The sequence below is a fragment of the Antechinus flavipes genome, chromosome 2 (assembly GCF_016432865.1).
Source record: "Antechinus flavipes isolate AdamAnt ecotype Samford, QLD, Australia chromosome 2, AdamAnt_v2, whole genome shotgun sequence".
Lineage (NCBI taxonomy): Eukaryota > Metazoa > Chordata > Mammalia > Dasyuromorphia > Dasyuridae > Antechinus > Antechinus flavipes.
The window spans coordinates 297465056-297482055 of record NC_067399.1 but is presented as its reverse complement, the minus strand read 5'-3'; the positions used below and the strand labels follow the sequence as shown (position 1 = coordinate 297482055).

Genomic DNA, 17000 nt, shown 5'->3' with positions numbered 1-17000 from the left:
GAGAGACAGAGAGATAGAGAGATAGAGAGACAGAGACTGAGAGGGAGAAAGACAGAGAGAGACACAGAGAGAGAGACAGAGAAGAAAAGAGAGGGAGAGAGATAGAGAGACAGAGACCAAGAGAGACAGAGACCAAGAGAGGGAGAGAGACAGAGACAGAGAAGAGAGGGAGAGAGACAGAGAAGAAGAGAGAGACAGAGACAGAGACCGAGAAACAGAGACAGAAAAGAAGCGAGGGAGAGAGACAGAGGCAGAGAGGAAGAGAAGGAAAGAGAGAGGCAGAGAGACACAGAGAGACAGAGACAGAGAAGAGGAGAGGGAAAGAGAGGCAGAGAGACACAGACAGAGACAGAGAAGAGGAGAGGGAAAGAGACAGAGGCAGAGAGGGAGAGAAGGAAAGAGAGAGGCAGAGAGACACAGAGAGACAGAGACAGAGAAGAGGAGAGGGAAAGAGAGGCAGAGAGACACAGAGCCAGAGACGGGGTGGGGGCGGGGGGTGGGGCGGCGCAGAGAGGCGGCAGACCAGAAGCGACGGCGGGAGGCAGGGAGGACCACGGGCACTTTGGAGGAGTCCAGAGGTGAGGAGGCATGGAGGAGGTAGACAGCAGGAGAAGCCAGAGGCAGGAGGCAGGGGAGGGCCGGAGGGCAAAGGAGAAGGAGCAGGCAGAGAGAGGCTCGGAGGGAGGCCGGCCCGGAGAGGAGCGGAGACGGGCGGAGGCCGGGCCCGGAGGGTCAGGCCCGGGGCTCGGAGCAGGCCCGCGCCGGCTCTCGGCCGCCCTCTCTGGGCACTGGCTGCTTTGCAGCCCTCTGGGAAAGCAGGATGCTCCCTAGCGCGGCCTGGGGGCGGGGGGTGGGAGTGAGGGCCCGGGCCTCAGGTGCCTCCCACCTCCCCGGGGGCAGGGTGAGAAGGGCTGGGACCATCCCTAGCACTTCCCATGTGACCGTTCAAGCAATCGCTCTCTGCCGTTCTCCAGGGCCCGCCGACCGGGCAAACACACAGGCGTTTCTGGGTTTCCAGGAGGAATTGGGTGGGGGGTGCGGAAGGAGACACTCTCGGGTTCGGAGCTGACGATCTGGAGAGTTTTTGGAAGAAGAATCAGTGAACCATCCGGCCTCTTCCAGGCAGACAAGTCCCCGGCCGCCCTGGGCCTCGGTGTGTCTGCCCCTGCCCTGGGGCTTCCATCCTTTGCTCCTCCCGGATGAAGTGGGCTGGGCCCGGGGCCTGTCAGGGAGCTTCTCAGGCCGAACCCTTTCCTCTCACAGAGAGAGACACTGAGGGATCCCACAGGGATTAAGTAGCAGGGTTCCAACCCCGATCCTCTGCCGGCCCAGCTCCCGCGGTCTTCCCATTCCACCTGATCCTGGCTGGCCCAGCAGTCCTGCCCCCCATTTCCCATCCCAGGCCTGGCTTGATGCCTCTCAACACTGTCCTGTCTCCTAACTCAAGGTTGTCAAACACAGAACCAGAGGTCCAAGTCCTGTTGAAGTGCCAGCTAGAATAAAATGTAATTGGGAAACATAACATTTTCTTTTTTTTAAATGTAAAATACATGTTAAATCCAACATATGTATACACATTTATACAGTTATCTTGCTGCACAAGAAAAACCGGATCAAGAAAAAAAAACTGAGAAAGAAAACAAAATGCAGGCAAACAATAACAGAAAGAGTGAGAAGGCTATGCTGTGATCCACATTCAGTTCCCACAGCCCTCTCTGGCTGTAGCTGATTCTCTTCATCACTGAACAAGTAGAACTGCTTTGAATCATCTCATTACTGAAGAGGGCCACATCCATTGATCATCATATAGTATCCTTTTTGAAGTGTATAACGATCTCCTGGCCCTGCTCATTTCACTCAGCATCAGTTCATGTAAGTCTCTCCAGTCCTCTCTGTATTCATCCTGCTGGTCATTTCTTACAGAACAATAATATTCCATAACATTCATCTACCACAATTTATTCAGCCATTCTCCAATTGATGGGCATCTATTCAGTTTCCAGTTTTTGGCCACTACAAAGAAGCCACAAATATCTGCACATGTGGGTCCCTTTCCCTCCTTTAAGATTCTCTTTGGGATATAAGCCCAGTAGTAACACCGCTGGATCAAAGGGTATGCACAGTTTGATAACTTTTTGAGCATAGTTCCAGATTGCTCTCCAGAATGGCTGGATCCGTTTACATTTCCACCAACAAATAGTACATTTTCAAACAGTCATTATGGAGCTGACAGGGATCCTTAAGTATGAATTAGTGATATTTATTTTTGTCGGGAGTTTGACACCACTGCCCTAACCCTATTGGCTTAATTATGGTCCCCACACTCACCCTTGACTATATCATTTAAAAGCTATTAAACTCCCTGCCTACTTCCCCAATCCTGGTCCTAACAGAGAGACAGAGACAGAGAAGAGGGAAAGAGACAGAGGCAGAGAGGGAGAGAAGGAAAGAGAGAGGCAGAGAGACACAGAGAGACAGAGACAGAGAAGAGGAGAGGGAAAGAGAGGCAGAGAGACACAGAGCCAGAGACGGGGTGGGGGTGGGGGTGGGGCGGCGCAGAGAGGCGGCAGACCAGAAGCGACGGCGGGAGGCAGGGAGGACCACGGGCACTTTGGAGGAGTCCAGAGGTGAGGAGGCATGGAGGAGGCAGACAGCAGGAGAAGCCAGAGGCAGGAGGCAGGGGAGGGCCGGAGGGCAAAGGAGAAGGAGCAGGCAGAGAGAGGCTCGGAGGGAGGCCGGCCCGGAGAGGAGCGGAGACGGGCGGAGGCCGGGCCCGGAGGGTCAGGCCCGGGGCTCGGAGCAGGCCCGCGCCGGCTCTCGGCCGCCCTCTCTGGGCACTTGCTGCTTTGCAGCCCTCTGGGAAAGCAGGATGCTCCCTAGCGCGGCCTGGGGGCGGGGGGTGGGAGTGAGGGCCCGGGCCTCAGGTGCCTCCCACCTCCCCGGGGGCAGGGTGAGAAGGGCTGGGACCATCCCTAGCACTTCCCATGTGACCGTTCAAGCAATCGCTCCCTGCCGTTCTCCAGGGCCCGCCGACCGGGCAAACACACAGGCGTTTCTGGGTTTTCAGGAGGAATTGGGTGGGGGGTGCGGAAGGAGACACTCTCGGGTTCGGAGCTGACGATCTGGAGAGTTTTTGGAAGAAGAATCAGTGAACCATCCGGCCTCTTCCAGGCAGACAAGTCCCCGGCCGCCCTGGGCCTCGGTGTGTCTGCCCCTGCCCTGGGGCTTCCATCCTTTGCTTCTCCCGGATGAAGTGGGCTGGGCCCGGGGCCTGTCAGGGAGCTTCTCAGGCCGAACCCTTTCCTCTCACAGAGAGAGACACTGAGGGATCCCACAGGGATTAAGTAGCAGGGTTCCAACCCCGATCCTCTGCCGGCCCAGCTCCCGCGGTCTTCCCATTCCACCTGATCCTGGCTGGCCCAGCAGTCCTGCCCCCCATTTCCCATCCCAGGCCTGGCTTGATGCCTCTCAACACTGTCCTGTCCCCTAACTCAAGGTTGTCAAACACAGAACCAGAGGTCCAAGTCCTGTTGAAGTGCCAGCTAGAATAAAATGTAATTGGGAAACATAACATTTTCTTTTTTTTAAATGTAAAATACATGTTAAATCCAACATATGTATACACATTTATACAGTTATCTTGCTGCACAAGAAAAACCGGATCAAGAAAAAAAAAACTGAGAAAGAAAACAAAATGCAGGCAAACAATAACAGAAAGAGTGAGAAGGCTATGCTGTGATCCACATTCAGTTCCCACAGCCCTCTCTGGCTGTAGCTGATTCTCTTCATCACTGAACAAGTAGAACTGCTTTGAATCATCTCATTACTGAAGAGGGCCACATCCATTGATCATCATATAGTATCCTTTTTGAAGTGTATAACGATCTCCTGGCCCTGCTCATTTCACTTAGCATCAGTCCATGTAGGTCTCTCCAGTCCTCTCTGTATTCATCCTGCTGGTCATTCCTTACCGAACAATAATATTCCATAACATTCATGTACCACAATTTATTCAGCCATTCTCCAATTGATGGGCATCTATTCAGTTTCCAGTTTTTGGCCACTACAAAGAGTCCACAAATATCTGCACATGTGGGTCCCTTTCCCTCCTTTAAGATTCTCTTTGGGATATAAGCCCAGTAGAAACACTGCTGGATCAAAGGGTATGCACAGTTTGATAATTTTTTGAGCATAGTTCCAGATTGCTCTCCAGAATGGCTGGATCCGTTTACATTTCCACCAACAAATAGTACATTTTCAAACAGTCATTATGGAGCTGACAGGGATCCTTAAGTATGAATTAGTGATATTTATTTTTGTCGGAGTTTGACACCACTGCCCTAACCCTATTGGCTTAATTATGGTCCCCACACTCACCCTTGACTATATCATTTAAAAGCTATTAAACTCCCTGCCTACTTCCCCAATCCTGGTCCTAACACCCTCGTGTCACTCTTCCTTTTTCCCCCTTCCCTGCCTGGATACCTTTATTCTTTCTTCCCTTCTTTTTCTTCTTTCCCCTTCTCCCTTCTCCTTTCTCCCTTTTTCCCTCTCTCCCTCTACCTTCTTTTCCTTCCTTCTACCTTTTCTCCCTCCCTCTTTTCCTCCTTTCTTTCCTTTTTCCCTTCTCCCTTCTTTTCTTTCCTCTTCTCCCTCCTTTCTTGTCTCTTTTCCTTCTTTCCATTGTTCCTTCCTTCCTCCCTCCTTCTTTTAATCTATTTTTCCATCTATAGAAACAAAATGCAATGAGCTTTTTTTTTAAGTAGACCTTCTTCAAACCTCCCTTTTATAATCCTCATCATTGACACCCAGGGTCCCTCACTTCAACACAATGGCCTCTGGACTGCCTCCTCCACAATCATGAACAAGCTGATGGATGCATGAGTCAGGAATTGAGTTCAAATTCTGGCTTTGCCATTGACTTCTTGTAACCTTAACAAGTCACAGATCCTTTGTAGGCATTAATTTCTCCTTATGTAAAACAGAAGGGATTAAATGCGCTTTATGGTCTCTTCCAACTCTAAATCTATGTTTCTATCATCAGCACTTAAATGTTCTGGGTCCCTTTTCTTTGGTACCCTGCTCTCTGATCATTAATCTATTAAACTAATGTCTGCTTATAACAGACAGTCTGGTGTTAGTGGAAAGAGTAAGAAAATAGAAGTCAAAAGATCGAAGCTTATTAGCTAGATGATTTTAAGAAAATCCATTAGCCTCTGAGTTTCAGGTTTCCTCCACTAAAAAATGGGGGAGGAGAGAAAGGGGAAGAGATCCTTTTTGTTAAGACTGTGAAGATTCCAACGAGATTATGTAAGTGAGATGCTTTATAAATATGAGCTATTATAATGGTTTAACATGTTCCCCTCCTGGGTAGCATCTGAGGCTGTCAGAGCTGGAGGGAGGGAAGGTTACGACCTGTTCTGATGGAGTCTGGCACTTTCCCAGAGCTCCCTCTGGTGTTGGGTAGTATGTATCAAAAACAGGGAGAACTTCCCAGAGGGGAAAACAGCTGAATTTGGGGCATTAAACTTTGGTGGGGAAACAAAACCACCCCCCCCAAAGCTGGGCACCTGCCACACCATGCAGTCGGCAGGAGAAGATCTCTTTGGTGTGCTGGCCCTTCCTCAGTTCATCTGGAGCTGTGGTTCAAGGCAAAGATAACATGGTTATTTCAAGGCTACTCACACAAAGGAATGGAAAGCGGTCACAGCTATGATCTCCTGAAATGAGAGGCCTCCAAACCGGGTCAGCTTCACCCAGCTGATTCTGGCCCTCATGGAAGGTTTAACCAACTATCCCCGGGGCTTGACCCAGCAAGTGGGCTCAGAAAGCCAGCGCCAGCCCCATATGGACCTGATCTCCTTCCAGAGACCTCGGAGCTCTCAGGGTGGGCTTCCTAGTCAGGCTGACGCCCATGGCTCCCAATCCAACAGAACTAGATTCTCCTCTTCCTGGCCAGCATCTTATGGGTGTGCAGGTGAATGAATAACATCTTCAGGATGGGAGTTAAAGGTCCTTCAGCTCTGATTCCAGAGAGAGGGGGAGAAAAGTAGAGGGACAGGAAGAAGAGGAGGACGAGGAGAGAAAAGAACACTGAGAAGAGCGATGAGAAAAGGGGGGAAAAGAGGCAGATGACATAGGCATGACGTAATAGACTGTTCATTCAATCAATAAGCACTTATTAAGTACCCTAGAATAGAATCTGCATATAATAGATAAATGATGAGGATATCAACCCTGTCCATAGACCTGAACCAAGGTGGAATAACCCAAAGGATAGGGAGCTAACGAGTGATGGGGGCAAAATCTGTCTTGGTCCTTGACATATAGTTCTACTATAGTTAAGGGGTCAGATGATACAGTTTAGAAGGGAAGGAGGGAAGAAAAAGGGAAAATCAACATGGAATCTCTTTTAACCTGCTATATGTAGATTCCATACTAGGGTACACAGTAGGTACCTAATAAAAAGTTGTTCAGTTGAATTAAACATTTCCAGTCAGTACAGGCTACATGGGAAAAACACTGAATCTAGAATCACAGGAGCTTGGTTAGAATTCCAGCTCTGCTTTTTAATACTTGTGTGACATTTTTATCCCTCCTCAGTTGGTGTCTTACTCCATAAAATGAAGTCCATTGGACTAGATGGATTCTCAGGTGCCACTCAGCTCAAAATCTGTGTGATCCACAGGGACTTTAGCTCTCCTGTTAGGAGCAGGAACAAGTAAGGGCCTGTAAATGGCTCCTCAGCCTCTCGTTTTACAAAGACTGGGATGCTGAAATATTTGTCAGGATGATCTCTAGTGAATGAAACTAGCTAGGCAGGGCTTCTGGGTTCACAGCCATTCGGGGCTTATTTGATACTAACCTATTTTGGGATCAAGATCGGACTGTACCGAGTCTTCTAGTGTCTAGATATCCTAGCTTGGAAAAATACTAGTGGGAAGAAAGACAGCAGCGAGCAGTTCTGCTAAGCCATGCCGTAGACAGACTGGACAGGAGCACACAGGATTATTTTTCCTTTTTTTAAAAATAATGTTCAGTGATCTTCCTTAGTGAGTCTGAGGGAAGGAGTTACAAATCATCAGCAAACTGGCATTCAGGATTTCTAATGTTTTTCTAATTTCTAAATGTCCAATAGCCTCCTCAGGCTGGTCCTTGGCCCTTGGAAGTATTTATCAGAGGCCCCCACCCTCCTCTCCTTAACCAACCTGCTCTTCTTGGTGCCTTTTATTCTCCCCCTCCACCCTCCATAAATCACTCCCTGGGCTCCAGACGCTGCTGGGTGCCTGTCGCTGGAAAACCTCCAATGTGCCTTCAACTTCCTGGTATTGCAAGGACCCATGAGTATCCCACCCCCTCTCCGTGCCCCATGGCTCTTGCTGGGCCAAGCCTCCTGGGGTAACGTAATGCGATGCCAGCCCAAACAGCCCAAAGAAGACTTGGCCTTTTTGGTTTGCTGTCAGCTCACGTTGCAATTTCAGATCTAATTTACTGCCCCCCACTGCTGTCCGTCCTGAACACCGTCTGCACTGCCTGGCTCAGTTCAAAGAATCACAGGATTTGGAGCTGGAAGAGACATGAGAGATCATCTAGCTTGCGAGCCCCCTTCATTTACAGATAAGGAAACTGGAATGGCGGAGGGTCGCCTTGGCTAGATCACCAAGGTACTAAGTAGCAGAGTCCTGACTCTTCTTACTCCACAGTCAGTGGTCCTGACTCACTCCAGAAAAATGCAGTATTTAGAGCTAGTTTCAGTGAGTCCCCAAACATGGAAAACTCTCTCCTAAGTCCTCCAATCATTTGAAGTTTCCAGGTTTTTAATCCCAACAATATGGCATTTTTGTTTTGGTTTCAGAAGACCAAGGTTAAAGGTCAGACTCTGTCTTCCCCATTTTTGTGACACTAAGCAAATTATGTTCACTCTGATTCTGTTTCCCCATTTGTGATATAATAATGTTTATAGTGCCCACCTCATAGAGTTATAGTGAGGAAGACGGTCTGTAAATCGCAAAAGTTCGATAAACCACTTAGCAATTTTGGGCAAATCTCTTATGGACTTATGAATGAAATGAAAAAAAGTCATTTCTCTTTCCTACTAATAGCCAATTATTAAACTGGGGAGATCCCAGCTCCCCCTCCCTCTTTTCTATTTCCTTGTCCAATATCTCAAGTACAGGGCAGATGGAAGTTAGGATTAACATTTTCCTCATTCTGGGTATTTTTGGTTTAGTTTGCCCAAGGCTGGGGATACTATTCCTGTTCAAGAGTGACATATTACTCTCAGCCCCTCATTGGAGTGAGCTCATTTTTCTTTGTGTAGTTCATTTCTCTTATTATTGTATCAATCTTGAGGTAATCACTTAACCTCTGTGTGCCTTAGTTTCCTCATCTGTAAAAGGAGGATAATAATAGCACTTGGCCCCCAAAGTTGTTGGGAAGATTAAATGAGATAATATTTATAAAGTAGTTTGCAAGCCTTAAAAAAGTAGTTAAATGCTAACATTATTATTATATACCTATCTATGTATAATAAGGTAAATTTTCTTGAGAGTTGTGATTGTTTCAAATCTGTCAATGTATCTTAAGAATTTAGGACAATATCTGGCATAAAGTAAGGGTTCAATAAATTAAGGTTTGTGCTGATTGAGTCCCTAGGGCTTAGCCTGGTGACTGACAATAATAAATAAATAAATAAAAAGAAAAAATCTCTGTCTCCAAAGAGTTTACATTTTACTAGAGGGGAAGAACATGCACACAGATAACTAAATGCAAACTATATGCAAGGTAATTTCGGAGTATTAAAGGAGCAAAGAAAACTGAGACAGCACAGTCAGAAGAAATAGTCATGAACATTTATTAAGCATCAACTATGTGCAGGGCACTGGGGATACAAAGAAAGGCAAAAGATGGTTCCTGTTCTCAAAGTATGCACATTCCAAAGTGGGGAGACAACATGCAAACAAGTACATGACAAAAAGATAAATGTGGGACAAATTAAAGACAATTGAATGAGAGAAGAGTCTAGCATTAGAGAACATCAGGAAAGGCTAAGAGAGTGAACTTTCATGAAGACCTGGGAAAGAGGATTTAGGAGAAGGGGATGGTCAGTGGTGTCAATGGCTAAAGTGGGACTAAGAAAAAGCTCATCCACTTTAGTGACTGAAAGGTCATTGATGATCTTGAAAAGGGCCAACCTTCTCCCTCCCACAGCAACTCAGTAGTAGAGATAAAAAATAATGTAACAAATCTTAGTCAGCAAGCAGTTTGTTAAATCCCTACTGTGTGCCAAGCACCACTCTGATAGTTGAATGAAACAATCCTTATTTTCAAGGAACTTATATTTCACTGGGGGAGGCAACAATCACATTTAGAAGTGCATATGGAATTTTTATAAAAAATGTAAAACTTAGTTTGGAAGTGAGCACTAGAATGGGGGGATAAAGAAAAGCTTCATGTAGAAGAAGGTGAGCATAGCTTCCCTGGGTACCAGGAGAGTCATGGTCACAGAAGTGGGGCAAAACCTCGAGATTGTCCAGAGAGATGGAGGAGTCCATGTCTCAGGAGCAGCAAGAAAAACCACAGAGAGGGTCTCGCTAGCAATAATGGAAGAAGCTGGAAAGGAGAAATGAGAAGGAATTGGATGGTAGAAAGCTTTAAATGCCACTCAAAAACATTTATATTTAAAAAGGGACCCACTGGTGTTTACTGAGGAGAGACTGACTTGGTAGACTGGTGTTTTAGGAAAATCACCATGGCAGCAATGGTACGGACTCGAAAAGGAAGAGATTTGAGACAGAGAGACCAATTAGAAGCCTATTGACGTAATCTAGGTGAGAGGTAATGAGGGCTTGCATTATGGAGGTGATTGGATTTACAGAGAGGAAGGGATGTTTGTAAGAGATGTTATGGAGATGTAAACAAGATGTGGTGACTGGTTGGATCTGGGTGGCAAATGGGAGCAACGACCCGAGGATGATACCCAGGTTGTACACCTGAGGGACTGAAAGAATGTGTATGTGTAGATCCACCACATTGGCCCTCGAAGTCTTCCTCTCTCTCGGCCTGGGACTCTCTCCACTGTGCTACCTGGTTGACTACCTTTAAGACAAAACTAAATTCGCATTTCCACAGGAAACCTTCCCTGTCCCCTCTAGATTCCAGGGCTTTTGCTCTTTTAATTACTTCCTCTTTATCTTGTATATGGCTTGCTTTGTATATTATTTGCATGCAGTCTTCCCTTTAGAATGTAAGCTCTTTGAGGGCAGGGACTGTCTATTGTCTCTTTATGGATCACCATGACTTCTCAAGCTCACTAAGTACACAGAGCGCTGCTGGGACGGAGTCAGAAAGACTTGCCTTTCTGAATTCAAATTTGACCTCACTTATTGGCTGTGTGCTTCTGGACAAGTCCCTTAACCTTGCTTGCCTCAGTTTCCCCTGCTGTAAAAAGAACTAGAGAAGGAAATGGTAAACCACTCCAGCATCTCTGTCACAAAAATCCAAATGAGGTCATGAAGAGCTGGACACCACTGAAAAGAACTGAACAATAAAATGCTTAGCATTTTGTGTGCCTGGCCCATAGTAGGTGCTTAATAAATGTTTACTGAATGAATGTATGGTATTTGAAGGTTTTGCTAAGTACTTTCCTCTCAAGAATACTGGGTTTCCATAATTTCTATTCTAGCAACTATCCAAGGCAATTCCAATAAACTTTGGATAGAAAATGCCATCTGCATCCAGAAAAAGAACTATGGAGATTGAATGTAAATCAACACATGCTATGTTCACTTATTTTTTCTGGGTTTTTCCCCCCCTCTCCAGTAGTTTTTCTCTTTTGTTCTGATTTTTCATAAAGAAATGTGTATTTAAAAAAATAAAAATTTAGATTTAAAAAAATATTCTAGCAACTAATTGCTCCATGTTAAATGGGAATCAGATACAGAAGAGAATTTTCTCTTGTTGATTCCTTTATTTTTTAAAAGATGAAAGTATCATTAAAGCAAATAAGAAACTTGTTAGCTGCTCTGCTTTTGGAAGAGAAAGTTCCAATAGATGTTTGGTTAATTGAAGTCTCCAACCCCTACTAGATGCCTTTTCATATACTAAGTTTGTCATGTTTTTTTGAACTCATGTATTTCCTTATTTTGTCAAGGTAGTTTGTAGTATAATTCAGTAACAAAACCACTTCTGTTTCTCTAATGATCTTTCTTTCTCTTCCCTCCTTTCTTTCCATTGACTTTTACCTAAATTTTTAATCATATTCCCCGCCCCATCCCCTTTTTAATTTTCCTGGATTTCTTCATGAATATGCCCTCTTTATCATATATTACTCCAATCCTTTAACTATCCTTTTTAAATAATGTTTATCCAAGAGTAATGGTCTATACGTGGGTTTCATCCTACCAGGTTTTAATTAAATTTACCTCCTTGTGTTAAGGTTTTTATTTTGTTATCTAAACTTTGTATATAGCTATTTGAGACTATGGGTTTTGCTACTGGCCATTTGACTTTTTTATCCTGTGAGTTTTGGGGTGCCTAAAATGGTGATATTCTCATTTCTTTGTGGCAATTTTATATACTTTCTATGATATTTAACATAGAAGAATAGAAGTTAACAAGAATTTACTGAATGCCTAGTATTTGCCAGATAATATGCTAAGTGCTTTACAAATATTGTGATTCCCACAACAATCCTGGGAGGATAGGTGCTGCTCTTATCCCCATTTTGCAGTTGAGGAAACTGAGGCAAATAGAGGCCAATAAATCAATCATTTATGCCCAGGTCACACAGCTAGTAAGAGAATTTGAATTCAGACCTTCTGCTCTTTCCATTGTACTACCTAGGTACTTTCTGACACGGAAGTACCATATAGAGAGTGTATATATATATATATAAAGAGAGAGAGTGTATATACTATCCATAGAGTATATATTTCTTATAATAACTATTAACTATAGTTATATTTCATTAGCCTTGTTTCCTTTCCTCCTTCCAATGTGTTTTAGTTAAAAATCTTTTTGAATGGTTTTGTTAGACACCTAATAATTATATTCTTACCAGCCCTCATTAGGTGTCCTTTCCTATACTTTATGCCTGGGTCAAAAGTCCAAACCCCATTCTGACAACTTCATAGGCAGCTGTTTATTTCTCAAAATAAGCTTTTTCTTCAGCATCCCTTACCTTCAATGTGACTCAGATCCCTCTGACCTGTGGTTTCTTGCCCAGGACTTTCAAGTTTTTGGTTTCTTTCAGGTAAGACTTTTAGGATTCCTGCTAGCAGTATCTTAGGCCTAGATTAATCACCAGAAGTAGGCAGTTGTCACTTATTTTGATAAGTGTTGGGAGGTTCTGGTATATTTTGGATATGTGCTCTGGGAAGATTAAAGCTTTCTATTGCCATCAAGTTGAATAGATGCATTATACTACCCTTCTGTCCTTCTCTACATCCTGCCATCTTCTTCCCATTCTGGCCCAACTTTTAGCCATCTCCACTGTGTCAGAAACTTGAATTTCACCCCCTGGCCACTCTAGCTCTGATCAATAAGCTTCTGTCTTTTCTTGCTAGGGCCCAGGCATCTACATGTCTTCTTGCAGTCTCAGCCATGTCCCTGAATGGGGTACCTGATTTCCCTCCCCCTTTTCTAGTGACCTTTATATTTGGGTTTGTTTTGTTTTTTTTTTTTCCTTTTATCATAAGTTAAGCCTCCTTGAAGTCAGGGACTGGCTGCTTACTTGTACTTATGCCCAGGGCTTAGCACAGTGACTATTCACTACCTACCATTACTTTGTCTCTTTTTTCTTCTTCCCCTTCAACTCCCCTTGCCCTGGCCTCTAATCTCTATCGGTCTCCCTCTAGGTCTCAGTCTGACTCTTATTTGGAAATTTCTCACCTGAAAATTTCTGTGGATCTACTAGATCATTCTTTAGAGGGCAAATAGCTTCTTCCTTTTCAGAGCATCCACTTCTTTCCCCCTACATAAAAAGCATCCTATCTATTTTTAAGCTCTAATTGTCCTTTTCTGACCCTCCTTCCAGTATCTAACAAGATTTGTCTTCTCTCCTCTATCCCTGATCCTCGTTTTTCCCATTGAAACTTTGCTTCCATTTCCCTTAAAAACAGCCTCATTTACTCTCACAGTTTGGAGTGTGGAAAGGCATTCTTCAATTCCCTTCTCTTTCCCCTCTAAGAAGACCTGCTGACAATCAAGTAATCAACAAATGCTTATTAACGTCTACTATGTGTTAGGTAGTGTGCTAAGTGCCAGAGACAAACAAGCAGGCCTTGACTTCAAGGAGTGAATATTCTAGTGGGGAAGACAATATGTCTACAAAAAGAGATAGAGAAGATACATAAAGAATAGGTGGAAGGTAAGCTTAGGAGAAAGACATGGGTTTCAAAGGGGACGGGAAAAAGTCTCTTGCAGAAGTAAAGGAAGGAGAGCAAAGAATGAGGGACAGTCAGGGAAAGGAGGGTCAGGCTATGGAGAGTTTGAAATGTCACACAGAGCAGTTTATCTTCTATCTCAACTGGGGGTCTGTGAAGTTTAGGGGAAGGTGATGACATAGCTGGACCTGTCTCAGGGAAATCAAGCCAGGTGGAGAATGGACTACCATAAGGAATAAATGAAAGAAAGAGGAAGGAAGGAAGGACGAAGGGATTTATTAAGTGTTTGCTATGTACAAGGCACAATACTAAGTATTTTACAAATATTGTCTCATTTGAGCCTCAAAATCCCTGGGAGGTAGATACTATTATTATCCTCATTTTAAAGATGAGGAAAGTTGAGGTAGATATAGGTTAAATGATTTTACCTATGATCACATGGCTAGTAAATGTCTGAGGCCACACCAGAGGACAGCTAGGTGACAGCAAAGTGGGTCAGTGGATAGAGTGCTGGGCCTGAAGTCAGGAGGGCCTGAATTCAAATCTGACCTTAGGCACTTACTAGCTGTCTGACCCTTGGAAAGTCAATTAATTTTGTTTGCTTCAGTTGCCTCGTATGTAAAATGAGTTGGGGAAGGAAATGGCAAACCATTTGATATCTTTGCCAAGAAAACCCTAACAAATAAAACTCCTCAACATAGCTGTGTAATTTAGCAAAACAAATTCTTCCATTAATCCTGTGCAAAAATGAATGTCTTTTTGAATTTTAAGTCCTTCACCTACCTATCAGAGGAGTGTCACACTTCATTTTTTTTAGACTTGTAGTTTATCATTGCATTAATCAGATTTCTAAAGTCTTTAAAAGCTGTTTTTCTCTACAATGTTATTGTCACTCTTTAAATTGTTCTTTTTCTGCTCACTTAGTTTTTCCTTAGTTCAGATGCCTTCTCAGTTTCCTGAAACTGAGGCACAGTAATATTTCATTACATTCATATGCCACAATTCGTTTAGTCTTTCCCCAGTAGGGCACTCATAACAGTTTCCAATTTTTAATTTAGGATTCTTTGGTCATCCAGGCAGCAGAGTATTAAATTAAGACAAAAAGAAAATAGAGGACATAGGTACTTTTCTTCACCCACACTTCTGGCTTTGTTCTTGGCCCTATGTGACAAAGGCTATCCTTACTCAAGGCAGAAGATAACATACAGACCTGTGGCAAGCTGTCCAGTCATCATCGCCCACTGAATTCCCTTAACAGAACTCTCTGTACCATTCAACCTTTTAAGAGATGACACAGACCCAAACTCCATTTAAAAATCATTTTATTATTAACATCATCTTTCCATTTAGCCAAGTGTAGGTAATGTATAAGGAATGTTGGTAAATATTCCATTTGAAGCTTCTTTTTTTTCTTTTTTACATATTTCCATTGATAAATAAACTCTGAATTCACATAAAAAAGTTAAACTTAAATAACTCATATTTCCTTCTCTTGTAACAGGCATATATTGGTAAAATATAAATATTCTTGGACTCAGGCTTTGTTCTAAATAAAGACAATTATCAGCCACGCATTACAGTTATTGACAACAAAACCAAGAACTTGTCAGCCGGTCTTCTGGCTTTGACTAGTACTGAGACAGGAAGCAGAAACATCACATTTGGTTTCTGGGCCAAGGGTAGGAGTCAGGGTAATAGTGGGAAAGAGGGAACAGTTTTCATGACAGGTTTGCTAAAAATAATCTGTTCTGCCACTGAATTTTCACTTTGAATATCTTATTCTACATTTGCTGATTGATTCTGTAATCATTTTATGGAGCACTCAGATGTTATCTAACAAAATATGGCACATAATCCATTTTGAACAACATCATTAGAATTGAAAACTATCATGAGGCAAAAAAAAAAAAAAAAAAACAACAACAACAAAAAACCCCCAAAAAACACACAAATTGAGCATGATTTTAGTTGTGTTTGGTTTGTCGTCTTGGTCAATCTAACATTTGTCTACAGCCTCAGTGATTCATTAAATTCCTCCCCCCTGCACAAACAATCAAGTACTTCCCCTTCCATTCTGTTAATCCCAGTCTCCTCAGGGACTGGTTCCCTCCTACCCCCAACCACACAGTGTGGTTATACTGGCGTCTGGTAAGTGTGTCCTTGGCCCTCATCTCCAGACATTGCAGCAGGCCGATCTCTTAGCTCAAGCCCCACTCAGAGCACTCGGGGAATGATGGTGAAGGGGACAATGGGGCTGCTGGCTTCCAACTCCAGGGCAGTCAAGAAGCATTCAGTAGCAGCAGTGTCATTGCCCTGAGCTTGGAGCACCTCACCAAGGCCATTCCAGACCTCATGGGCAGTCGAGTTCACCTGGACTGCATCACGAAGAATCTTCTCAGCTAAACTGTATCGGCCTAGCTGGTGAAGGATAAGAGCCTGTGGACAGACAGAGGGCAGCTGTTAACTCAGCAGTTAAAGTGAAAAAAAAGTACCTGCTCCCAATGAAGGCCAGAGACTGGAAGTGAAGATCTTCTATGGCAAAACTCCTCATGGTATTGGACAGAGGCCAAAGGAGAGGGAGAAAAGGTTTTTCCTTTATGACAGGATGATTCAGTGAATCCCTCCAAATCATGCTTCATATCTCCAGGGTTATACCTTTGCTTAAATGATAAGGGAACTCAAATTACAACAGAATCTTGCAGTTTATAAAGGGGACAAAGAGCCTAAATGTCAGGGACACCATATATATAAGGCTCATATAAGGCTCAAAGAGGTCGTAGTCACAAGAATATCACAGAATTTTGAGGTTAGATCATCTGACTCCAAATGCAGTGTTCTTTGTACTCAATGGGCTACCAAAAAAATCCCTTTAAGAAGGTAGGCTATAACTGCCATCTTCGAAGTAGAACTTTCACTCCTAATTGTGGTTCTAAACAGGCACAACGTCTCATACTTCTTAATGAACCCAATCATACATGGAACACTTGATAGCTTCTGCTGCCCAGGATCAAAGGGTAAAGAAAGGGTACATACAGCTATCCCTGCCATGATGAGAGATTTGATTCTTGCACCTCAAGATGTACTAGTGGAAATATGGAAATCTATCATCAGGTCCAGGACAGTCACATGCTTTACACATTGAGGAGCGGGAGATCCTGATCTCTAGGCCCCATCTGTGCCTCTGAAGGAAAAGAAAATTGGAGCACTGGGGGAAAGGAGAAGGAGAGAAACTCCCTTATCCTATCAGATGAAATACAGAGTGTTGAATGTGAAAGCAAGAAAGTAAGGGTCTGAATCCCAACTCTGCCATTCACTACCTCTATGTCCTCTGACACATCACAATCCCTTTAGGTATTAGTTTCCTCACTAAATGAGAGTGCTGGACTAAAAGACAAACTCTAAAATGATCTCTTTTCAGTAACTGGGTGACTATGGGTATGAAATGTCGCATACACTGACTGAGATGAGGTTACTATATCAGCAGATGTGTGTTTTGAAGTGGGGATACCATAGGTACAGAAGGGCAATGACTGTAATGTGAAAACAGAAGGGCATTAAAAAAGCTTATTCCTTTAAAAAGTCTTTTTTTTTTTTTTTAAGATTAAGATAATCTAT

At 43.8% G+C, this 17000-nt stretch overlaps 1 protein-coding gene and 1 long non-coding RNA gene across 13 annotated transcripts in view; one reads left to right on the top strand and one right to left on the bottom strand.

Moving 5' to 3' along the window:
* The first annotated feature begins 500 nt into the window (after nucleotides 1-500).
* Nucleotides 501-5012, top strand: LOC127549412 (uncharacterized). 2 transcript variants are annotated; one of them, XR_007950586.1, is made up of 3 exons: nucleotides 501-578; nucleotides 3636-3859; nucleotides 4813-5012. It is a non-coding gene; the product is annotated as an uncharacterized LOC127549412 (long non-coding RNA). The 2 variants fall into 2 exon arrangements; XR_007950585.1 differs by lacking the exon at nucleotides 501-578 and adding an exon at nucleotides 2396-2627.
* A 9678-nt stretch (nucleotides 5013-14690) lies between these two features.
* TTC7B (tetratricopeptide repeat domain 7B) overlaps nucleotides 14691-17000 on the bottom strand; it is a 327704-nt gene continuing 325394 nt past the window's right edge. For all 11 annotated transcript variants that reach the window (XM_051977396.1, XM_051977400.1, XM_051977401.1 and 8 more), the window contains one exon: nucleotides 14691-15821. In XM_051977396.1, coding sequence (XP_051833356.1) covers nucleotides 15600-15821 — 222 coding nt within the window. In that variant the 3' untranslated portion in view covers nucleotides 14691-15599. The remainder of the gene's footprint in view (nucleotides 15822-17000) is intronic.